The sequence below is a fragment of the Halichoerus grypus genome, chromosome X, assembly GCF_964656455.1.
Source record: "Halichoerus grypus chromosome X, mHalGry1.hap1.1, whole genome shotgun sequence".
Taxonomy (NCBI): Eukaryota; Metazoa; Chordata; class Mammalia; order Carnivora; family Phocidae; genus Halichoerus; species Halichoerus grypus.
The window spans coordinates 99292345-99314270 of NC_135727.1; the positions used below are offsets into that span (position 1 = coordinate 99292345).

Below are 21926 nucleotides of genomic sequence, written 5' to 3' on the forward strand. Positions count from 1 at the left end.
GACATGGGGCTCAATCCCAGGACCCTGAGATCATTGACCTGAGCTGAAGATGGACACTTAACTGACTGAGCCACCCAGGCACCCCTTGTCTCCTTTTACCATTTTTAGATTAAAGTGTTTTGTATGATACAAGTATAGTTACTTCTACTTTTTGTGGTTGCCATTTACTTGAAATATCCTTTTTCATTCACACACTCAGTCTATATGTGTCTTTAAGGCTAATGTGAGTCTCTTGTAGGCAGCATATAGTTGGATCTTTTTTAAAAAAAAAAATCCATTCATGTATTCTGTCCTTTGATTGGAGAATTTAATGTGTTTACATTTAGAGTAATTATTGATAAGAATGTACCTTCTATTTTGTTGTTTTTTATTGTTTTGTAGCTCTATTGTTTCTTCTGTCTTTACTTGCTGTCTTTTTGTGTGTGTGTTTGATGTCTTATGGTTTCAATATGCTTTGACGTCTTCATGTTCTTTTGTATAATTAGTACAGGTTTTTCCCTTGTGGTTACTGTGAGACTGACATACAATATCTTAAAATTGTAACACTGTTTTAAACCAATATCAACTTAACTTCAATAGAATTCCTAAGCTTTATACTTGTACTTCTCCCTCTCACATTTTAGGTTATTGATGTTATAGTTCACACGTTTTTATATTGTGTAACTAATAACAGATGATTGTAGTTTGAGTTATTTTTACTCCATTTGTTTTTTAACTTTAAAACTAGAGCTGTAAGTGAATTAAGCATCATCTTTACCATATTACAGAATCCAATTTTGATCATATATTTACCATCAACAGTGACTTTTACATTGCCGCCTTATGTTTTTATGATGTCAGCTAGTATTCTTTTATTTCCACTTAATGAACTCTGTTGAACATTTCTTATAATGTAGGTCTAGTGGAGATCAATTCCCTCAACTTTGGTTTGCTCAGGAAAGTCTTTATCTCCCCATTTCTGAAGGACCACTTCCCCTGGTATATTATGGTTGGCTGACAGTTTTTTTTCTTTCAATATTTTGAATACGCCATCCCATTATCTTATGGCCTGAAAAGTTTCTGTTGAAAAATCCACTAATAGTCTTATGGGCTTCCCTTGTATGTAACTTCTCTCTCTTCTTTTGCTATTTTTAAAATTATTGCTCTTTGACTTTTGACAATTTAATTATGATGTGTCTCAGTACAGCCCTATTTGAGATGATTTGGGCATCTTTGATCTGGATGTCTATTTCTCTTTCCAGGTTTGGGAAGTTTTCAGCCATTATTGTTTTAAATATATTTTCTGCCCCTTTCTCCCCTTTTTTTTTCTCCTTCTGAAATTCCCATAATGTAAATATTGTTTCTTTTCATTCTGTCCCATAAGTCCTTTAGGCTTTATTCCTTTTTCATTCTTTATTCTTTTTTTCTCCTCTGACTGGGTAGTTTAAAATGCTGCATCTGCCAGGTTGCTGATTTTTTTTTTTTTTTTCCTTCTGCATGGCCAAGACTGCTTTTGACACTCTGTATAGAATTGTTCAGTTGAGTTACTGTATGTGTTAACTCTGGGATTTTTATTTTATTTTATTTTTAATTTTTTAAAAAAATTTTATTTATTTATTTGAGAGACTGAGAATGAGAGACAGAGAGCATGAGAGGGAGGAGGGTCAGAGGGAGAAGCAGACTCCCCGCTGAGCGGGACTCGATCCCGGGACTCCAGGATCATGACCTGAGCCGAAGGCAGTCGCTCAACCAACTGAGCCACCCAGGCACCCCTGGGATTTTTTTTTTTTTAATTTATTTTTTAAAAGATTTTATTTATTTGACAGAGCATAAGCAGGGGAAATGGCAGAGGGAGAGGGGGAGTGAGAAGCAGGCTCCCCACTGAGTCAGGAGTCCAATGAGGGGCACAATCCCAGTTACCCTGGGATCATGACCTGAGCCAAAGGCAGACGCTTAATGGACTGAGTCACCCAGGCACCCCTGTTTTTTTTTAATTGTTTCTATGTTGAACTTGTCTTGTTCATACATTGCTTTCCTAATTTTGTCTAGTTGTCTATGCATTCTTGTAGTTCACTAAACTTAGAATTATTCTGAATTTCTGACCATTCATAGATTTCCATTTCTGTAGCATCAGTTATTAGAGCTTTATTAGTTCCCTTTGGTGGTGTTCTTGATTGGTTTCCTTTGGTGTTTTTTCATGATCCTTGATTCCTTGTGTTGGTATCTACACATTCGAGTAAGTGTTCTCTTCCAGACTTTGCAGGTTCCCTCTGGCTGAGACAGTTCTCAGCAATCAGCTCAGTTTTGGTTTTTTGGACATGTCTGCCGGTAGTGTCTTTGGACACGTGGGGCCTGCTCTTAGGCTCTATTTTGGGGCAAGGCAACTGTTTGGGTTCTAAGGCCGGTGGTCGGGGGTGGGGTGTGTGTGCACCTACTGAGAATAGCTGGATAAGACTGCTGGCTTGCTTCCTTATCCAAGTGAAGCTGTAGGGTGGGCTGGCTTCTCGAGTCAGGCTTAGTAGGCAGGACTGGCTACTATACTCGCAGGAGGTGGAGCTATGACTTCGCCTCCCTGCTCCGGTGGGGTGGCACGATGGAAACCAGGGCCTGCACAGCTCCCTGTTCGTGGACCTGAATGAGGCAAGAGTGTGCGCTGAATGTCATGGTCAGGTGAGGCTACCGGTTTTGCTCTACAGACAGGGAAAGTCATGGGCTGTGCCCTCTGTTCAAGTGCCCCTCTAAGCAGGGCTGTTACACAGGCCACCCAGCATCTCTTGTGCTGTGGGGAGGTGCCCCGGTCGGGCAGTCGGGAGGCTGTGCTCAGCAATAAGTGGGGCGACAGATGAGTGGATGAAGCATTAGTTTCCCTGCTTGGGCTCAGTGGGAGCAGCAGCTCCAAGGCCACTAATGCTCTTCATTTTTCGTCTTGAGTCAAGTCGACCCAAGCTTCAAGTTCATGTTCCAACAGGACTACTGTGTTCGCTCTGGTAGCGATCAGCTCTGCCCACCTACCTCCCAGCTTGGGAGTGGCTGCGTTAGGTAGTGCCCTGGTGTTCTTACCAATCTTCCCTGTCAGAGGGAGGGGGCTGGGTGGAAGCCATATTCCATTGCTGGTGGGGCCATGACTCATGCTCCTGCCTGGGCAGGACTGGAAGAGTTCACTTACGGCAACTCCCACATTTTCCCAGATAGGCTTTCTGGTCAGGAGTGGCTGTGAGTCTTGATCCATAGTGGGTAGGGCAATGCGTTAATTCCCCTGCCTGGGCTAGCCGAGAAAACCTCCAGAGAGCGAGGGTGCAAAGACGGTGTCCCCTGGCCCACGTTCCCTGAGAGCAAGTCTGCAGGCCCCTAGATGTGTGCCAAGCCTGAAGTCTGCCCCTTTGGCCAAAGATCCAGGCCAAACAAACAGGCCTCTTGCACAGAAATACTGGGGTTGAGCTTCAGTTGGCTGTCTAGTGCCCCGGGGTGGGGGGCGGGGGAGCCTGCCAAGAACTGTCTGATTGTTACAGTCCCATAGGCCCTCCCAGCCACCAGAGCCAGGCCACCAAGGGGCATTTTGTGAGTGGCAGCTACAAAAGTCAGGACACCAGACACCGTCCAAGGTCTCTGGAAAGGTTCACAGTCTGCCCTTCGATGTGTATTTAATGAGAAGCCTGCCCTTCAGGCCGCCCCTATGATGATAAGCTCACAGGCGTCTTTCACATAATGACTGAGCTCCCGGGTCTGTTACCTCGTGCTGTGCCCTGAGGGTGGTGGCTATTTAAGAACCCTCTCTCCTTTGGTTACAGGCCTGCAGGACTGCTAGTGTAAGCCCCACTGGACGCCACAGCCGGGTGATAGTGAGGTGTTCCTGGCGGCAGCCATAAAACTCAAGTTCCCAGACAAGGGAATGAGCTCCTTTCTGGAAGATACCAGTGAGGTGGAATGAGGCAGAGTTAGAGCACAAAGACAGCATCCACTGGTCGCCAGTCCCCGAGAATACCTCTGGAGGCCCCTAGATGGATGCCAAACCAAAAGCCTGCCCCTCAGGCCAGACCTCCTGGACAAGCAGATAGGTCCCGTTCTCAGAGAGGATGCTGGGAGGGGCGCCTGGGTGGCTCAGTCGGTTCAGTGTCCGCCTTTGGCTCAGGTCATGGTCCCGAGGTCCTGGGATCGAGCCCCATGTTGGGCTTCCTGCTCAGCGGGGCAGTCTGCTGCTCCCTCTGCCTCTGCCCCTCCCCCCACTTATGTACTTGCTCACTCTCTCGCTCGCTCTCTCTCAAATAAATAAAATCTTAAAAAAAAAAAAAAATGCTGCTGGTGTTTCAGTCTTCCATCTGCCCTGTGCCGTAGGAGTTGTAGTTCACCAGTAACCCTGTCTCCAATTGTTATGGTCCCGTGGGACCCAGGAACGCAAGCCCTTTCCTCCCGGCCCCCAGCCTCTAGCATCAGGCTATCAAAGGGTGTCCTGTGGGCAGCAGGTATAAAAGGCAGGTCATCAGATGTGAAAACTAGGGCACCAGACGAAGATTGAAACCTTTGATTACTGTGTCTTTTCTTACTGTGTTTGGGTGTGAGGAGCTTACGGCAAAGGTGTGGGGGAGAAGCAGGGGCAGATAAGGGGACTCTGGAAATAACTCTTCTCTCCTTGAAAACAAATTGGAATTCTCTGGGGGTGGTTTTGGACACTTTCTAGGATCTTCAGCTCATGCAAAGTCTCACCTCCTCTGGAAATACAGAAGACTGCCATCTTGCTCAGGTTTTCACAGTCTTATTGCTGAGCCATTGCTGAATGGTTTCTCTAGGAGGGTATTTGGGTTTTAAGCCACTAATTGAACCCCAGTTTCTCCACTGTTCTCAAGAATGTTTGGAGTAGGCAAATAAACTTTCCCAAACAGAACACTGCTGTTTCTGGCCGTCTGTAGTTTGACCTGGAAGTCTCTTTCCTCATGCTCATGCCTCCCCTTCTGTTGTTGCTTCCCAGCAAGCACAGTGTGGCCTGGATCTTCGACATATCACAGTGGTGGAGCTTGTGGGTGTGTTCCCGGCCCTCGTCGGCAGGATAGGTGCAAAGATTATGCCTCCAGCCCTGGCTCTGCAGCTCAGGTAGGTGGAAGTCTGTCCGTAAATTGTAGTCCCTACAATGTGCTTTTTGGGGATCAGGCTCCCTGATTTCTCGCTACTCAGTATTAATTCCAGGTAACCTTCAATGTTGAATTTCTTGTAGTCTGAGAGTTCTAGAGCCATGTTAATTGGCATGGTGCTGCTTGTGCAAAATATATCATGTGGTGGATAATTTCCAGTGTTCTCTTCTTGCCCTCTTTAACGAAGGGTCTGTGCTTTGTCTTGGCTTTGTTTTTCTTTCTGCTGCATGGGGTTGGGGTGAGTAAGGAAGAGGCTGCAAAAAGGACCTTCGTGATCCTTTGTGTTATTAGGAGAGCGGGCATCCAGTTAGCCTTTGCAGGCTTGGCCTCTTTTACCTCCATGCTTTCAGGGTACTTGTCCACACCCCCATTTTAACAACTTTATTTTACTTCGGTAATACTTACAAAGCTAGAATCATGGTGCTCAGGCTCTGAGTCGTGGTGCCTTAAAAAAGCAGAATTCAACAGCCAAAAGGTAATTTCAGAACAATTCCAAATATTTACTTGCATCTCTTGACCACTGTGAAAAGGATAATTAGGCTAAAGCAAAACTCCTCAAAATCTTCTTTCTCACCCATCCTTTTTTCTCCCACAGTGCAAGGGGGGGTGCTTGTTGATAGCCGATAGTCACTACTCTTCAGAGTCTTTCAGGGGCCCAGGCTGATGTGGCCCCACAATCTTGTAGCATCAACATTTAGAAGACATGACTTCCAGGTTTCTGCAAAGGGGGAAGAGAGGAAAAATAAACCCTACTCCTCTTTCATGCTTCACATTGGAAGCAGAAAATTGTTCTCTCCAAGGCCATTGGCTAGAATTCATCCTGTGATTGCGATTGAACTTCAAGGCAGCCTGGGAAATGCAGCGTTTCTGTATTCCCAGGAAGAAGAAAATGAAAGAGGACTTGATGAGCCCCATCACAGATGTTCAAAGAGGTTCACAGAGATTCCTTGGGAGAGTATAGGATAGAAATACGTCCTGAGCCAGTGATGTCATAGATCGACACAATAGATTCTTTAATGTGTCTATTTTCCCTCTGCCTTTTGGCACCCCCCCATGTTTGATTTATACCTTTCCACCCAAAAAGAGTGCCCCATCCATACCAAGGTCAAAATCTCAGAGGGCAAGGGAGGGAAAAAGAAATGAGGATGCCTCAATTACCTTTAGTTGGCTGAAAGAGGGAGAAAGCTGGGTATACTCATAAGCTTTTATATATACATTTTTTGGTCCTGTCGCATTTGCGAGCACCTCTCTAGAGGTGACACTTTTGAGGTCACCACCAGATCTCCTCAACATTTGCTATCCAATACCTAGCACAGTGCCTGGCAGCATGTTGGAGCTAAGTAAGTGGAGGAAATGATTGGAAACTGAAACAGATTTACTATTTCCAGGGGTGAGAGTAGCCTCTAAGAGTGTATTTACACTTCTTTCAAGTTGAAAACAGCAAAACTCAGGAGAGGACTATGTTGACATCTGAAAATGTCTAACAAAAATTCTCAACGTCTGTGTTTGAAGCTGTTGGTAATTTAGACCTATCTGCTCATACCCTGCACTCATGATTTTTTAAAAACCTGTCACAGAATCTGCTAAATGTTAGTCTTTGGATTACAGATAAATAGGGAATCTTGATAAAATTTTGATGTGATGTGATTTTAAACTATTGAAATTTGAAGAACAGAAAAATCTGATTTAAGACAAAAACTTCTATCACTCAAGTTGTAGATGTTGGGGTGACTATAGACCTCTGCAGGCTGGGGATGACCAAAGCAACAAAGAAGTTGCATACATGAATTACTCAGTGCCTCTCAAACCTGAGCAGCCTCAGAATTGCCTGGAACATTGTTAAAACATAGAATTTGGGCCCCACCCCCACAGCGTCTGCTTCAGTAGGTCTAGGCTGGGGCCTGAGAACTGGCACTTCAGGCATGTTCCCATGTGTGGCCGAAGCTGGTGGTCTGGGGCTCACACTGTGAGAACCACTGGCCTAGTGTTTTACCAAAGACTTCACAACTTTGAAGTGGAAATTTTGCAAAGCAGCCTATAAAAAGAGGGTCAATCATTACTGGGTAGCCAGAAGATAGTCCAGGTAGATGTCACGCAGAGATGATCTGTCCATGAATTACTTAATGGATTCAGTGTCAGGCCACATGACCCCTTTATCAGACCTATCAGTGAGGAATAAGGGACTTGGCAGATGGATGTTTTATCTTTTTCCCTTTGAATTCACCCTAGAGTCTAGTGCAGATGAAAAGAGCCAATTTAAGCAAAGAATGGAAAGCATGAAAGAACAGGAGATGCAGAATGCCTGGAGAATCTAAAACTTCTCTTGTCTGGTTAGAGTACTATTTTCAAATGGCACTGAAGCCATGATAAAACAATTAACAGGCAGCAGCAATGCCTGGTGTTGCAAAGTTCCCACCTCCCTGTTTTCTCACTCTCACGTGTTTGTTTATTTATAAAATATTTTATTTATTTGACAGAGAGCACAAGCAGGGGAAGTGGCAGGCAGAGGGAGAAGCAGGCTTCCCACTGAGCAGGGAGCCTGATGCGGGGCTCGATCCCAGGACTCTGGGATCATGACCTGAGCTGAAGGCAGCCGCTTAACTGACTGAGCCACCCAGGTGCCCCGTCTCAGGTGTTCTTTTTTAAAGATTTATTTAATTTAATTTTTTTAAAGATTTTATTTGACAGAGAGAGACACAGTGAGAGAGGGAACATAAGCAGGGGAAGTGGGAGAGGGATAAGCAGGCTCCCCGCAGAGCAGGGAGCCCGATGCGGGGCTTGATCCCAGGACCCTGGGATCATGACCTGAGCTGAAGGCAGACGCTTAACGACTGAGCCACCCAGGAGCCCCAAGATTTATTTTAGAGAGAGCATGAGCATGCGCATGTGGGGGGAGAGGCACAGAGAGGACAGAAGCTCAAGCAGACTCCCTACTGAGCGTGGAACCCGATGCGGGGCTTGATCCCAGGACCCTAAGATCATGACCTGAGCCGAAACCAAGAATTGGATTCCTAATCAACTGAGCCACCCAGGTGCCCCAACTCTGATGTTTTTTAAGGCATGAAGGTATGGGCAAATTCATGTTCCCTAGAGTAACTTTCCAGCAATTACAAGGGTGATAGGGACAAAGGATGCCATTATTTTTATATCCATATTATTTTTGAGGTATAATTGACCCTATACAAGTATACAACATAATGATTCATTATTTGTACTTATTGCAAAATGATCATCATGCTAAGTCTGGTTAACATCCATCACCATATGTAGCTACATTTTTTCCTTGTGAAATTTTAAGATTTACTCTTAGCTACTTTCAAATATGTGATGTAGTTTATTAACTATAACTGCCATGCTGCACATTAATTCTCATGATTTATTTTCGATCTAGAAGTTTCTACCTTTTGACCCCCTTCACACATTTTACCCACCCCTAACCCCCTGCCTCTGGTAACCACTAATTTGTCCTTTGTATCTATGAGTTTGTTTTTTTGTTTTCTTGTTTGTGGTTTTAGATTCTGCATATAGGTTATATCACATGGTATTTGTCCTCTGATTTATTTCACTTAGGATAATGTCCATAAGGTCCATCCATATTGTCACAAATGGCAACATTTTATTCTTTTATATGGCTGAATAATGTTCTAGTGTGTGTGTGTGTGTGTGTGTACACCATGTATTTTTTATTTTTCAAATTTTCCATTGATAGCAATTTCTGGTTTCTGTTGCGCAGTAGATCCTATTATACAAATTCTCCATAGTCTGAAACAGATTTAGTGAACTATTATGCTTCAAGTATATTTGGTATGAAAAAGTCCATTGTCCTTTTCATACCAAATATACTTTATCCATTTGCCCATTGATGGACACTTACATTGTTTCCATCTCTTGGCTATTGTACATAATGCTGGAGTAAAGATGAGGGTGCATATACCTTTTCAAGTTTTTTTTTTTTATTTTCTTCAGATAAACCCCCAAAAGTGGAGTTTGGACAATCATATACTTACTAATTTTTTTTGAGGAATATCCATACTGTTTTCCAAAATGACTGCACCAATATACATTGTCACCAACAGTGCCCAAGTGTTCCCTTTCTCCACATCCTCACTAATGCTTTTTTTTTCTTCAAGATTTATTAATTTGAGGGCACCTGGGTGGCTCAGATGGTTAAGTGTCTGCCTTTGGCTCAGGTCATGATCTCAGGGTCCTGGGATCGAGTCCTGCATTGGGCTCCCTGCTCTGCGGGGAGCCTGCTTCTCCCTCTGCCTCTCTCTCTCTCTCTCTCTCATGAATAAATAAATAAAATCTTAAAAAAAAAAAGATTTATTAATTTGAGGGGCACCTGGGTGGCTCAGTCGTTAAGCGTCTGCCTTCGGCTCAGGTCATGATCCCAGGGTCCTGGGATCGAGCCCCGCATCGGGCTCCCTGATCCACGGGAAGCCTGCTTCTCCCTCTCCCACTCCCCCTGCTTATGTCCCCTCTCTTGCGCTCTCTTTCTCTGTCAAATAAATAAGATATTAAAAAAAATTAATTTGAGAGGGGAGTGGTGGGGGGGGAAGGGGGAGAGGACAAGGAGAGGGATAGAGTCTTAAGCAGATTCCCAGCTGAGTGCAGAGCATGATGCGGGGCTCAATCTCATGACCCTGAGATTATGACTGGAGCCAAAACCAAGAGTCAGATGCTTAACTGACTGTACCACCCAGGCGCCCCCACCAACACATACTTTTTGTCTTTCTGATAATAGCCATTCTAACAGGAGTGAGGTGTTATTTCCCTGTGGTTTTGATTTCCACTTCTCTGATTAGTGATGTTCAGCACATTTTCTTTTTTCTTTCTCTCTCTCTTTTTTTCTTTTTTTGGTGGTGAAGTGATTTAAGAAAAAAATAAACCAGGATATTCCTAATTGAATGCTCTGGGACCTGTTAACAGCTATGTATTTGATGGCCATGTGTATGTCTTCTGTGGGAAAACATCTATGCAATTCCTCTGCCCATTTTTTATTTTGTGTTTGTTTTGTTACTGAGTTGTATGAGCTCTTTATATATTTTGGATATTAGTCTCTTCTCAGGTATGAGTTGCAAATACTTTGTCTAATTCAGTAGGTTGCTTTTTCATTTTGTTGATAATTGCCTATGCAGAAACTTTTTAATTTGATGTATTCCCACTTGCTTATTTTTGCTTTTGTTGCCTCTACTTTTGGTGTCAAATCCAAAAAAGCATCACGGTGATGATGGATTTACTGACTATATATTCTCCTATATGTTAGGGTTTTAGGTCTTACATTCAAGTCTTTAAGGCATTTTTTAGTTTATTTTTGTATGTAGTGTATGATAGTGGTCCAGTTTTCCCGAAAATATTTATTGAAGGAATTGTCCTTTCCCCATTGTAAAGTCTTGGCTCTTTTGTCATAAACTAATTGACCATATGTGTGTGGGTGTAGTTCTGGGCTCCCTATTCTGTTACACTGACCTGTGTCTGATTTTATGACCGTACCATACTGTTTTGATTGGTTTTGTAATATAGTTTGAAATCAAGGCACATATTGCCTCCAGCTTTGTTCTTTCTCAAAATTGTTTTAGCTAGTCAGCATCTTTTGTGCTTCCATACAGATGTAACGATTTTTTTGGTTCTGTTTCTGTGAAAAATACAATTAGAATTTTGATAGGGATTGCATCTGTATATTGCTTTGGGTAGTATGGACATTTTAACAATATCCCAATTCATGAGCATGGAATATCTTTTTTTTTCTGTGTCTTTTCTTCAATTTCATTCATCCGTGTCTTAAAGATTTCAGTGTTCAGGTCTTTAACGTCCTTGAATGTATTCCTACGTATTTTATTCATTTTCATGCAATTGTGAAAGTGCTTGTTTTCTTAATTTTCTTTCTGATACTTCATTATTAGTGTAGAGAAATGCAAAAGATTTTTGCATCTTGATTTTGCATCCTGTAACATTCCTGAATTCATGTATTCTAACACTTTATTGGTGCAATCTTTAGGATTTTCTGTTTCTGTATATAATATGTCCTCTGTAAATAGTGACAGCTTTAATACTTCCTTTCCAATTTGGATGCCTTTGATTTATTTTCCTTTCCTAACTGCTGTGGGGAGGATTTCTAATACTATGTTAAATAATAGTGGTGAGAGTGGGCATCCTTGTCTTGTTCCTGACCTTATTGGAAAACCTTCAGTTTTTTGACATCAAGTATGATGTTAGATGTGGGCTTGGCATATATAGCCTGTGTTATGTTGAGGTTTGTTTCCTCTATACTTTGTTGAGAGTTTTCATCAGAAACAATATTGAGTTTTGCAAATTGTTTTTCTGCATCTATTGATGAGTATATTTTTTTATCCTTCATTTTGTAAATGTGGTGTATCATGTTGAACAGATGTTGAACCATCCTTGCATCCCTGAAAGAAATCCCACTTGATCATGGTGAATGATCCATTTATTGTATTGTTGAATTCAGCTTGCTAGTGTTTTGTTGAGGATTTTTGCAACTATGTTCATTAGGGATATTGGGCTTTTCTTCTAGTGTCTTGTAGTGTCTTCATCTGGTTTTGGTATCAGGGAAATTCTGGCCTCATAAAATAAGCTTGGAAGCGTTCCATCCTCTTCCATTTTTAGGAATGGTTTGAGAAGGATTGTTATTAATCATCATCTTTGAATGTTTGCTATAATTCACCAGTGAAGCTATGTGGACCTGGTCTTCTGTTTGGTGGACAGTTTTTTGATTACTGATTCAATAGCCTTACTAGAAATTGGTGTGTTCAGATACTCTATTTCTTCATGATTCAGTTTGGGAAAGTTAAATGTTTCTAGAATTTTATACATTTCTTCTAGGTTGTCTAATTTGTTAGCATATAATTGTTCATAGTAGTTTATGATTTTCTGTATTCTTATATTATCAGTTGTAACATCTCTTTCATTTCTGATTTTACTTATTTGAGCCCTCTTTTTTTTTCTTTGTGAATCTAGCTAAAGGTTTATCATCAGTATTGCCGTCTTTTCAAAAAGCTAGCTCTTCTTTCATTGATCTTTTCTATTGTGTGTTTCATTTATTTTCACTCTGAACTTTATTTCCTTTCTTCTGTTTTGGCCTTCACTTGTTCTGGTTGAGGTGTAAAGTTACATTATTTCAGATTTTTTTCTTACTTGAGGTAGGCATTTATCACTATGAATTTTCCTTTTAGAACTGCTTTTCTTTTCTTTTTTTGGTCTCAAGCTATTTTGTTGATAAATAGAATTTTATTGATTTTTTTTTTTCTAGAGTACAAACTAACACATAAAGTATTATATATTTTAAAAGGGCACTAGTCACATTAAACATTCTCCAGAATAGATCACATATTAGGCCAGAAACAAGCCTTAACAAAATGAAAAAATCATAGTCATAACTTGCATCTTTTCTGACCACAATGCTATGAAACTAGAAGTCAACCACAAGAAAAAATCTGGAAAGACCACAATACATGGAGGTTAAAAAATATGCTACTAAACAATGAATGGGTCAACCAGGAAATCAAAGAAGAAATAAAAAACTACATGGAAACAAATGAAAATGAAAACACAATGGTCGAAAACCTTTGGGATGCAGTAAACGCAGTTCTAAATGGGAAGTTCATAGCAATACAGGCCTACCTCAAGAAGCATGAAAAATCTCAACCTAATGGTACACCTAAAGGAGCTAGAAAAAGAACAAAGATTAGATCAGAATAAATGATATAGAAACTAAAAGACGAATAGAACAGGTAAGTGAAACCAGGAGCTGGTTCTTTGAAAAAATTAATAAAATTGATGAACTTCTAGCCCGACTTATCAAGAAAAAAAAAAGAAAGGACTCAAATAAATCACAAATGAGAGGAGAGAAATAACAACCAACACCACAGAAATACAGTTATAAGAGAATATTATGAACAACTATATGCCAACAAATTGGACAACCTAGAAGACACGGATAAATGCCAAGAAACCTATCACCTACCAAAGCTGAAACAAGAAGAAATAGAAAACTTGAACAGACTACCAGCAAAGAAATTGAGCCTGTAATCAAAAAACTCCCAACAAACAAAACTCAAGGGCCAGTTATCTTCAAAGGAAAATTCTACCAAACATTTAATGAAGTGTTAATACCTATTCTTCTCAAAATATTCTAAAAAATGGAAAACTTCCAAATTCATTCTATGAGGCCAGCATTACCTGATACCAAAACCAGATAAAGACACCACAAAAAAGAAGTATGTGCCAATTTCTCTGATGAACATAGATACAAAAGTCCTCAACAAAATACAAGCAAGCTGAATCCAACAATACATTAAAAATCATTCACTGCAATCAAGTGGGATTTATTCCTGGGTTGCAAGGATGGTTTAATATTCACAAATCACTCAATGTGATACATCACATCAATAAGAGAAAGGATCAGAACCATATGATCATTTCAATTGATGCAGAAAAAAAAAAACCCTTAACAAAGGTTTAGAGGGAAACTACCTCAACATAATAAAGGCCATATGTAAAAAAAACCACAGAGAACATCATCCTTAATGGGGAAAAACTGAGAGCTTTTTCTCCCTAAGGTCAGGAACAAGACAAAGATGTCCACTCTCACCACTTTTATTCAACAGAGTACTGGCAGTTCTAGCCACAGCAATCAGCCAACAAAAAGAATGCATCCAAATTGGAAAGGAAGAATTAAAATTTTTAATATTTGCAGATGACATGATATTCTATGTAGAAAACCTGAAAGACTCCACCAAAAAACTGGCAGAACTGATAAATGAATTCAGTAAAGTCAGAGGATACAAAATCAATGTATAGAAACCTATTGTATTTCTATACACCAATAATGAAGCAGTAGAAAGAGAATTAAGAAAAACTTATTTAAAATTGCACCAAAAATAAGATACCTGGGAATAAACCTAACCAGAGGTGAGAGACCTGTACTCTGAAAACTATAAAACACTGATGAAAGAAATTGAAGACAATGCAAAGAAATGGAAAGACATTCCATGCTCATGGATTGGAAGAACAAATACTGTTAAAATGTCTATACTACCCAAAGAAATCTACACATTTAATGCAATCCCTATCAAAATACCACCAGCATTTTTCACAGAGCTAGAACAGATAATCCTGAAATTTGTATGGAACCACAAAAGACCCCAAATAGCCAAAGCAACCTTGGAAAAGAAAAGCAAAGCTGGAGGCATCACAATTCCAGACTTTAAGATATATTACAAAGCTGTAGTAATCAAAACAGTATGGTATTGGCACAAAAATAGACACATAGAGCAATGGAACAGAATAGAAAACCCCGAAAAGAACCCACAAATATATGGTCAATTAATTGTTGACAAAGCAGGAACGAATATCCAATGGAAAAAAAAAAGATAGTCTTTTCAACAAATGGTGTTGGGAAAACTGGACAGAAACCTGTAAAAGGATGAAACTAAACCACTTTCTTACACCATACACAAAAATTCAAAATGGATCAAAGACCTAAATGTGAGACATGAAACCATAACAATCCTAGAGAACACAGACCATAACCTCTTTGACATCGGCCATAGCAACTTCCTTCTACATATGTTTCCTGAGGCAAGGGAAACAAAAACAAAAATAAACTATTGGGACTTCATCAAAATAAAAAGCTTCTGCACAGTGAAGGAAACCATCAGCAAAACTAAAAGGCAGCCTACTGAATGGGAGAAGGTATTTGCAAATGACATATCTGATAAAGAGTAAGTATCCAAAATATCCAAAGAGCTTATGCAACTCAACACTCAAAAAACAATTTTAAAATGTACACTTCTCCCTACCCAGAGAAGACCTACAGGTGGCCAATAGACACATGAAAAGATGTTCAACACTACTCATCATCAGAAAAATGCAAATCAAAACCACAGTAAGATATCACCTCACACCCGTCAGAATCGCTAAAGTCAACACAAACAACAGGTATTGAGGATGTGGAGAAAGGGGAACCTTTGTGCACTGTTGGGGGAGAATGCAAACTGGTACAACCACTGTGGAAAACACTATGGAGGTTCCTCAAAAAGTTAAAAATAGAACTCCCCTCTGATCCAGCAATTGCCCTACTAGGTATTTACCCAAAGACTATGTTTTATGTTTTTGATGTCACAACTACATCTTTTTATCTTGTGTATCCCTTAACTTACTGTAGTTATAGTTATTTTTACTACTTACGTATTTACACCTTTTATACTAACTTTATGTGATAAATCCACTACCTTTACTATATATTTACCTTTACCAATGAGATGTATACTTTCATATATTTTCTTGTTACTAATTAGTGCCCATTCTTTTCAGCATAAAGAAGTTCCTTTACCATTTCTTGTAAGGGTGGTTTAGTGGGGGTGAACTCCTTTAGCTTGTCTGCAAAACTATGTCTCCTTCAATTCTGAATAATTTTGTTGAATAGAATATTCTTGGTTGGAAGCTGTTTTCTTTGAACACTTTGAATGTATCCTGCCACTCCCTTTTGCCTGCAAAGTTTCTGTTGAAAATAGATGCTGATAGTCTAATGGAACCATATTATATGCAAATGTTAGTCTGTTTTCTGTTGTTCCATATGTCCTTTAAGCTATTTTCATTGTTTACCCATTCAGAGCAGCACAAAGAAAAATTTAAAATTCTTCTGCCCTGTCTTTGAGCTCACTGATTATTTCTTCTGCTTCATTTAGTTTGTTGAATTCCTCTTACATATTTTTAAATTCGGTTATTGAATTCTTTGGGTCTGTGCCTTCTGTTTGGTACTTATATTTTCTTTTTTGAAGTTCTCACTGTACTAAACCATTCTTTTTCCGAGTTCAGTGAGCATTTTTATGATCATTACTTTGAACTCTTTATCAGGTAGATTACTTTTCTCCATTTTATTAAGGTTTATTTTCCAAGGCTTGATCTTGCTATGTTGTTCGGAGCATATTCTTCTGTTGCATTAGATGAAACAGCCACTTCTCCCAATGTTGAAATGGTGGTCTTATATAGGAGATGATCTTTATTGGTCATCTGTGCCCGAGCTTTTGGTTCTCTCAAACCTTTCTGATTCTCTAAGCAGACTATTTTATTTTCAGTAGCTTCCAATATTTGAGAGTGTGCCAGTATGTATCCGTGTACCAACAGTGAGAATCTTAGCACTTAGATTCAGGCTCATTGGAAGCCAGACCCCCAACCAGCAGCTGTTAAGGATGCAAATATACATATAGTGCTGTGGGACTGTGAATGTTAGCTCCACTGGTCATCTGAGCTGCGTGATCGGGAGGTGTCCCCTGGGTGGCAGTCACAAAAATTGGGACCTCAGACAAGTGAATAAGCTCTTTTCTAGGACATATAGGTTCCTAGATGTGTGCTAAAGCTGAAGCCTGCCCCTCAGGATGAAGCTCCAGGATAAGGAAATAGGAATTTTTCACAGAAAGATGGGATCTGTTTTAATCTGTCTGTGCAGTGCCCCAGAGGTGATAGCCTACCAAGAACTGTCTTCTTGATTGTTACAGTCTGGTGGCATCCAGGAATGTTAAGTCTTTTTGGCCACTAGAACCAGGTGATCAAGGGGTATCCTCTGTGTGGCATCCACAAAAACCATGGCACCAGATGTAAAAAACTATGTGAGGTCCCCTCCCATAGCTGCTAGTACTCTGGAGAGCAGCAGAGGGAGAGTACAGAGATAGCATCTCCCCTCCAAGGTCTCTGAAAGGTTTACAGTCAGTCCCTAGATGTATATTTAATGAAAAGCCCACCCCACGTGCTGTAGCTATGATGATAAGCTAACAGACCTCTTTCACAGAAAGACTGAACTCCTGGGTCTGAACTAACTGCTGTCTCCTGAAGGTGGTAGCTGTTTAAGAACTTTTTCCTGTTGGTTACCATCTTGTAGGACCTATAGGTGTAAGCAACACTGGCCCAAGAGCCAGATGATATAGAAGTGTCCTGGCAGCAGCATCAGTGGTGAGTATCAGGGAACCAGAAAAGGTGTACACTCCTTTCTGGAAAATACTAGTGAGCTGTAGGGAGGCAGATGGAGAGTGTGAAGATGGGGCCCACCAGCTTGAGTGAAGCAAAGGGAGAGTGCAAAGGATGGTACTCACTGAAAAAGGGATAAAGAGAGACAGAGAGGGAGGGGGACAGAGCAAAGAAGAGAGGGACACACACAGGGAGAGACCAAGACACAAATAATTGTAAGGAGATGGTTAGAAAGAGGAAAAGGATAGAGGGAGGTGGGGGTAAAGAGGGGACAGGAGCAAAGAGAGAGACACACACAAATGGGGGGGTAGGGTGATATGGGGGAGAAGAATGAGAGAGACAGAGTGGGGGAGATGGACACAGAGACAGAGAAAGAGACATGGACAGAGATGGAGTGAGAGGGATGTAGAGAGGGGTAGGGGAAAAAAGAGGAGCGAGAGGAAGAGAGGGCAGAAAGACCGAGACCTACATGGGGAGAGATAAAGAGGTAGAAAGACACACCAACACATACACAGAAACAGGGCGAGAGAAAGAGAAGGATAAAAGGGAGAGGGGGATGGAGCATAGGAGACACACACAGACAAAGCAAGAGATGGACACACACAGAGAAGGAGAGGGAAAGGGAGAGAGAAATGGGGAACAAGTGTGCAAAGGACAGATGGAGAGAAGACTAGTGTGACAGGGAGTGCATGTGAGAGCTGGGGAAGAGAGAGATGGACAGAGCTGGAGGGAAAGTGAGCATGATGGACAGACTGGAAGCAAGAGAGCTTGAGTGTGCATGACGGGGAGCAAGGAATGGATGGAGAGAGACAGTGCCCACCAGCTTTAGAAGGCAGGATAGCACAAAGATGGCACCTGCTGGCTGGAGTATAACGAAGTAGCCCAAAGGCCAAAACTAAGAAAAGGCTAGTGGAAGCCATCTCTCTTAGCAAGACAGAGGTGGAGTGTGAAAATGGCACCCATGAACCTCTGTCCCTGGAGACTCTCCCTCAGGCCCCTGCCCCCCAGTCAGGAGCCTCTCTCACCTGATGTCTGGGTGTTTTTCAAATGGCTGCTTCTGGGTTGCACTTTGGGGTGAGTTTGCATGTTGAGCCCTGTAAGCACCATTTCTCAGTTTACCACAGACCTGTGCGTCGCATGTGCTTCAGCCCTATTAGTTTTCAAAGCTAGCCATTTGGGGAGAGCTCTCTCATGTGCAGATCTCAAGACAGGGTTCCCCAAGAGGGGTGGAAATACTCTGATCCTCGGGGAAAAGCTCCAGGTTTTCAGCTCCCTCCTGATTGGTATTACTGTGCTGGGCATGTGGATTTTTTGCTGAGACTGAATCTCAGCTTTTCATACCTGCTTGGATGTGGCTTTGTTCTCATTTCCTTAAATGTAGTAGTCACTCTGCCTGGTCTCAGGTGTTTTTTCAGAAGAAATTGTTCCATATGTAGTTGTAAATTTCTTGTGTCCATGGGAGGAGGGGAGTTCAGGATATTCTTCCTTTGCCATCTTGAAACAGAACATCCCGTATTATTTTTTGAGTCTGCAGAGTTTTCTAGAAGATACTCCAGGAAGAGCTCATTCCAATCTGATGACAGGCATTTATGTAACTCTAACACACTGCTGGCACCACCCCCTCAACCTGTGGGGTGTCCCATCATCCATCCCCAAGATTTCTGTGTTCTCTTGGCCATGGTGGGATACACTCCAGTGACTGTTGATAGCCTGCTGGCCTGAACACTCATTTCTTCCCATGGTCGTTTTTCCTCTTTATATTCTGTCAGTCAAGGCACAAGGCTCACATGAGGAATGTGTGTGGAGCAGATGGCGACACCATGGGAGATTTCCATCCTAGCCTCAGAAGCACTATAACAGCAAATGCTCCAGTCCCTCATTGGCTGCCCCCCAGGCAACCCACAGGCTCCAACCGCCACAACATTGCTTGGCCTTTTTCTCCTTCCAGACCGGCTTTCTTTTCTGCGCTTGTTTTCTGGGACCCTTCTGCCCTAGGACATCCCCCTCTCCCCCAGAAAAACCTAAATACTCCTCTCTTTAAAGATGCAGCGCAGTTTATCTCCATTTTGCCCCACTTCGTGGTCTACAAACATTCCATTGATGCATTTCTCAGTCAGCTACTCCTGAGCTTCCCTCTTACGTCTCAGGAGACCTGGTAGAGGTATTTTAATGTTGTCTTTCTTTTCCTTCTAGTCATTATCGGTGGATTAGCAATTTAACCTCCCACTGAGATAAAATATAAATTATTCCCATCTTACCCGAAACTCTCTTAAAAGGCAGGAGCAAGTGTAGTCAGTTTGGATTTTGAGTAATGAATATTTTTCCCTTGATCCTTTTGTGGGAGGAGAAATATTTCATTTTAAATACAGATGGTAGTGTGTATTCTGCCTTACACATAACCTCTAGATAAGTCAAAAGTAAAATCGAGACTGAGTGGCACTGATATGAGGAATTCTTAATCTCAGGAAACAAACTGAGGCTTGTTGGAGTGGTGGGTGGGAGGGACGGGGTGGCTGGGTGATAGACATTGGGGAGGGTATGTGCTATGGTGAGCGCTGTGAAGTGTGTAAGACTGTTGAATCACAGACCTGTACCTCTGAAACAAATCATACATTATAAGAAAAAAGCAGGAAGGGAAAAATGGAGGGGGGGAGATCGGAGGAGGAGACGAACCATGAGAGACTCTGAGAAACAAACTGAGGGTTCTAGAGGGGAGGGGGGTGGGGGGATGGGTTAGCCTGGGGATGGGTATTAAAGAGGGCACATACTGAATGGAGCACTGGGTGTTATACGTAAACAATGAATCATGGAACACTACATCAAAAAAAAGAGACTGGGCTTATTTTTCAATGGGCTCAGCTGATCAGCTTGGTTGCTTTCTCTGGCTTATTTCATCTAAACATGTTTCTGTTCATATAAAAATCATTATTTTACACAATATAAATTCTAGCATGGTAGAGTAGAAAAAGTCAGACTTTTTGGGAGGGAATTATTTGAGGCAGAAATTAAAATTAACCAAGTTAATATACCTAGAGTGTAGACCAAGCTTAATCTCCTCTAACTGTGCAGTCCTGAGCTGGCTACTGAATAAGCCAGAATGGGCCAGAACTACAATGTTTGGAGACTTACCTTCAGTCAGCTTCACCTAGTCCAGGGTTTTTCAGCCTCAGTACTATTGGCATTTGGGGCTAGCTAATTCTTTGCTGGGGGAGGCTTACGTCTCCCTAGAGACTAGACATTCCCCTTCACTGTGCCAACAAAAAAATGTGTCCAGACATAGCCGGATATTCCCTAGAGGGCAAAATCACCCCTATTAACCATGGCCCTAGTTCTAGTGTGTACATGGTTGTGCAGACCTAGTCTGTAAATTTGGGTTGACTCCAATTTAATGCAAAAAATCTATTAGTATTTTCGTACATACCTTGGAGTAACTATTGGCACATAGTGCACCGAGGCAGGCCCGGTGTCTTCCTGACGGTTGCGAAGCAGTACTACTTAACCTTTCACGTGCATACCATTCATTTGGGGATCTTGTTAGTAACTCAGATTGTAATTCAGCAGGTTCGGGGTGGAGCATGGGATTCTCCAGTGACGCTGTTAGTCCAAGCACCATACTGTGAGTAGCAAGGGTCTTCAGATGAGTAAGTCGGCGGTAGTAAGCCTTTCTCTGCACACAGTGTCACTATAGCGCTCTGGTTGGTCCAGCAGAACCCTTGGGAGTCAGGTTTGACAGTCTTCTCTTTGTCTGCCCTAGGTTGTTGCTGCGAATCCCACTCTATTCCTTCAGTATGGTGCTAGTGGATAAGCATGGCATGGACAAGGAGCGCTATGTCTCCCTGGTGATGCCTGTGGCCCTCTTCAACCTGATCGATACTTTCCCCTTGAGAAAAGAGGAGATGGTCCTGCAAGCTGAAATGGGCCAGACCTGTAACACCTGATGCGATGGTGCCTCTCTCGGCAGTTCCTGCTCTCGTTCTACGTAGTGCTATGCACGCGGAAGGGCCATAAAAATACCCTTGATGTACAGATTTTTATTTGTAATTTTTAAAAAGTCTATTTTAATATGAGCTTTCTTTGCACTTAAAAATTACCATGATGCTTTTTGTACTTTGAAGTGTACCCCCCAAAATGGTGAATAGGATATGTACTCTTTCTCTTTATTCCATCATGGCTGGTTAATTTTATAGAGAAATTAGAAACCACAACCATACACATGCTTTCAGTGTGTTATTTAGTGTAACACATAACTTACTTACTTCTATTTTGTTTTTTATATAAAACTTCTTAATAAAATATTTTGGAGCAAATTTATTAAAACTCATTTTATGTTTTAAGCACAAGCCATACTTGCTCAGTGGCTTTAGGAATGGAAAAATGTAATTTCTTTCATCAGGAGGAGCTCAGCTGAGCTGGGAGAGCTGTGCTTTCAGGTGGTGGAGTAGCTGATTACAGCAACAAGCCAAAAATTAAAGAGGTAAGCCTTCAATCACTAACTAACTGTGAGAGCATAAACAAGCACCAATTCTCCCCTTTTGTTTTTCCCCCAAAGACAGAAGGCTCATCACCCTGTTGCTGGAAGTCCATGTTTTGGGACCCTCCCCTGGAAGATAGTCCTACCAGGCCACACCCAAAGCCACAAGAACTAAACACATACTTACCCCCACTCTGCCACCACCTTTTTATTCCCAACAGCTCTTTAATGTGTGCACTCAAAACCTTAGCAGCAAGTCAGTTCGCATAGGAGAAACCAAGAACTTCCGCTATAGCACTACTTTCTGGCAAAAAAAGAAAGCTCCCTAACTACTAACCAGTTGAACTATTAGAATCAAAGTAAACAGA

The 21926-nt window shown here is 41.6% G+C and overlaps 2 protein-coding genes across 4 annotated transcripts in view; one reads left to right on the forward strand and one right to left on the reverse strand.

Moving 5' to 3' along the window:
* SRPX (sushi repeat containing protein X-linked) overlaps window positions 1-21394 on the forward strand; it is a 155740-nt gene extending 134346 nt beyond the window's left edge. For all 3 annotated transcript variants that reach the window (XM_078065212.1, XM_036088271.2, XM_078065211.1), the window contains 2 exons: window positions 4943-5064; window positions 20842-21394. In XM_078065212.1, the coding sequence (XP_077921338.1) occupies window positions 4943-5064; window positions 20842-21025 (306 nt within the window). In that variant the 3' untranslated portion in view covers window positions 21026-21394. The remainder of the gene's footprint in view (window positions 1-4942; window positions 5065-20841) is intronic.
* The window catches only part of SYTL5 (synaptotagmin like 5), a 290114-nt gene continuing 273273 nt past the window's right edge, over window positions 5086-21926 (reverse strand). Inside the window, exon 20 of the mRNA XM_078065204.1 lies at window positions 5086-5820. The gene's annotated coding sequence lies outside the window, so the exon portion shown is untranslated. The remainder of the gene's footprint in view (window positions 5821-21926) is intronic.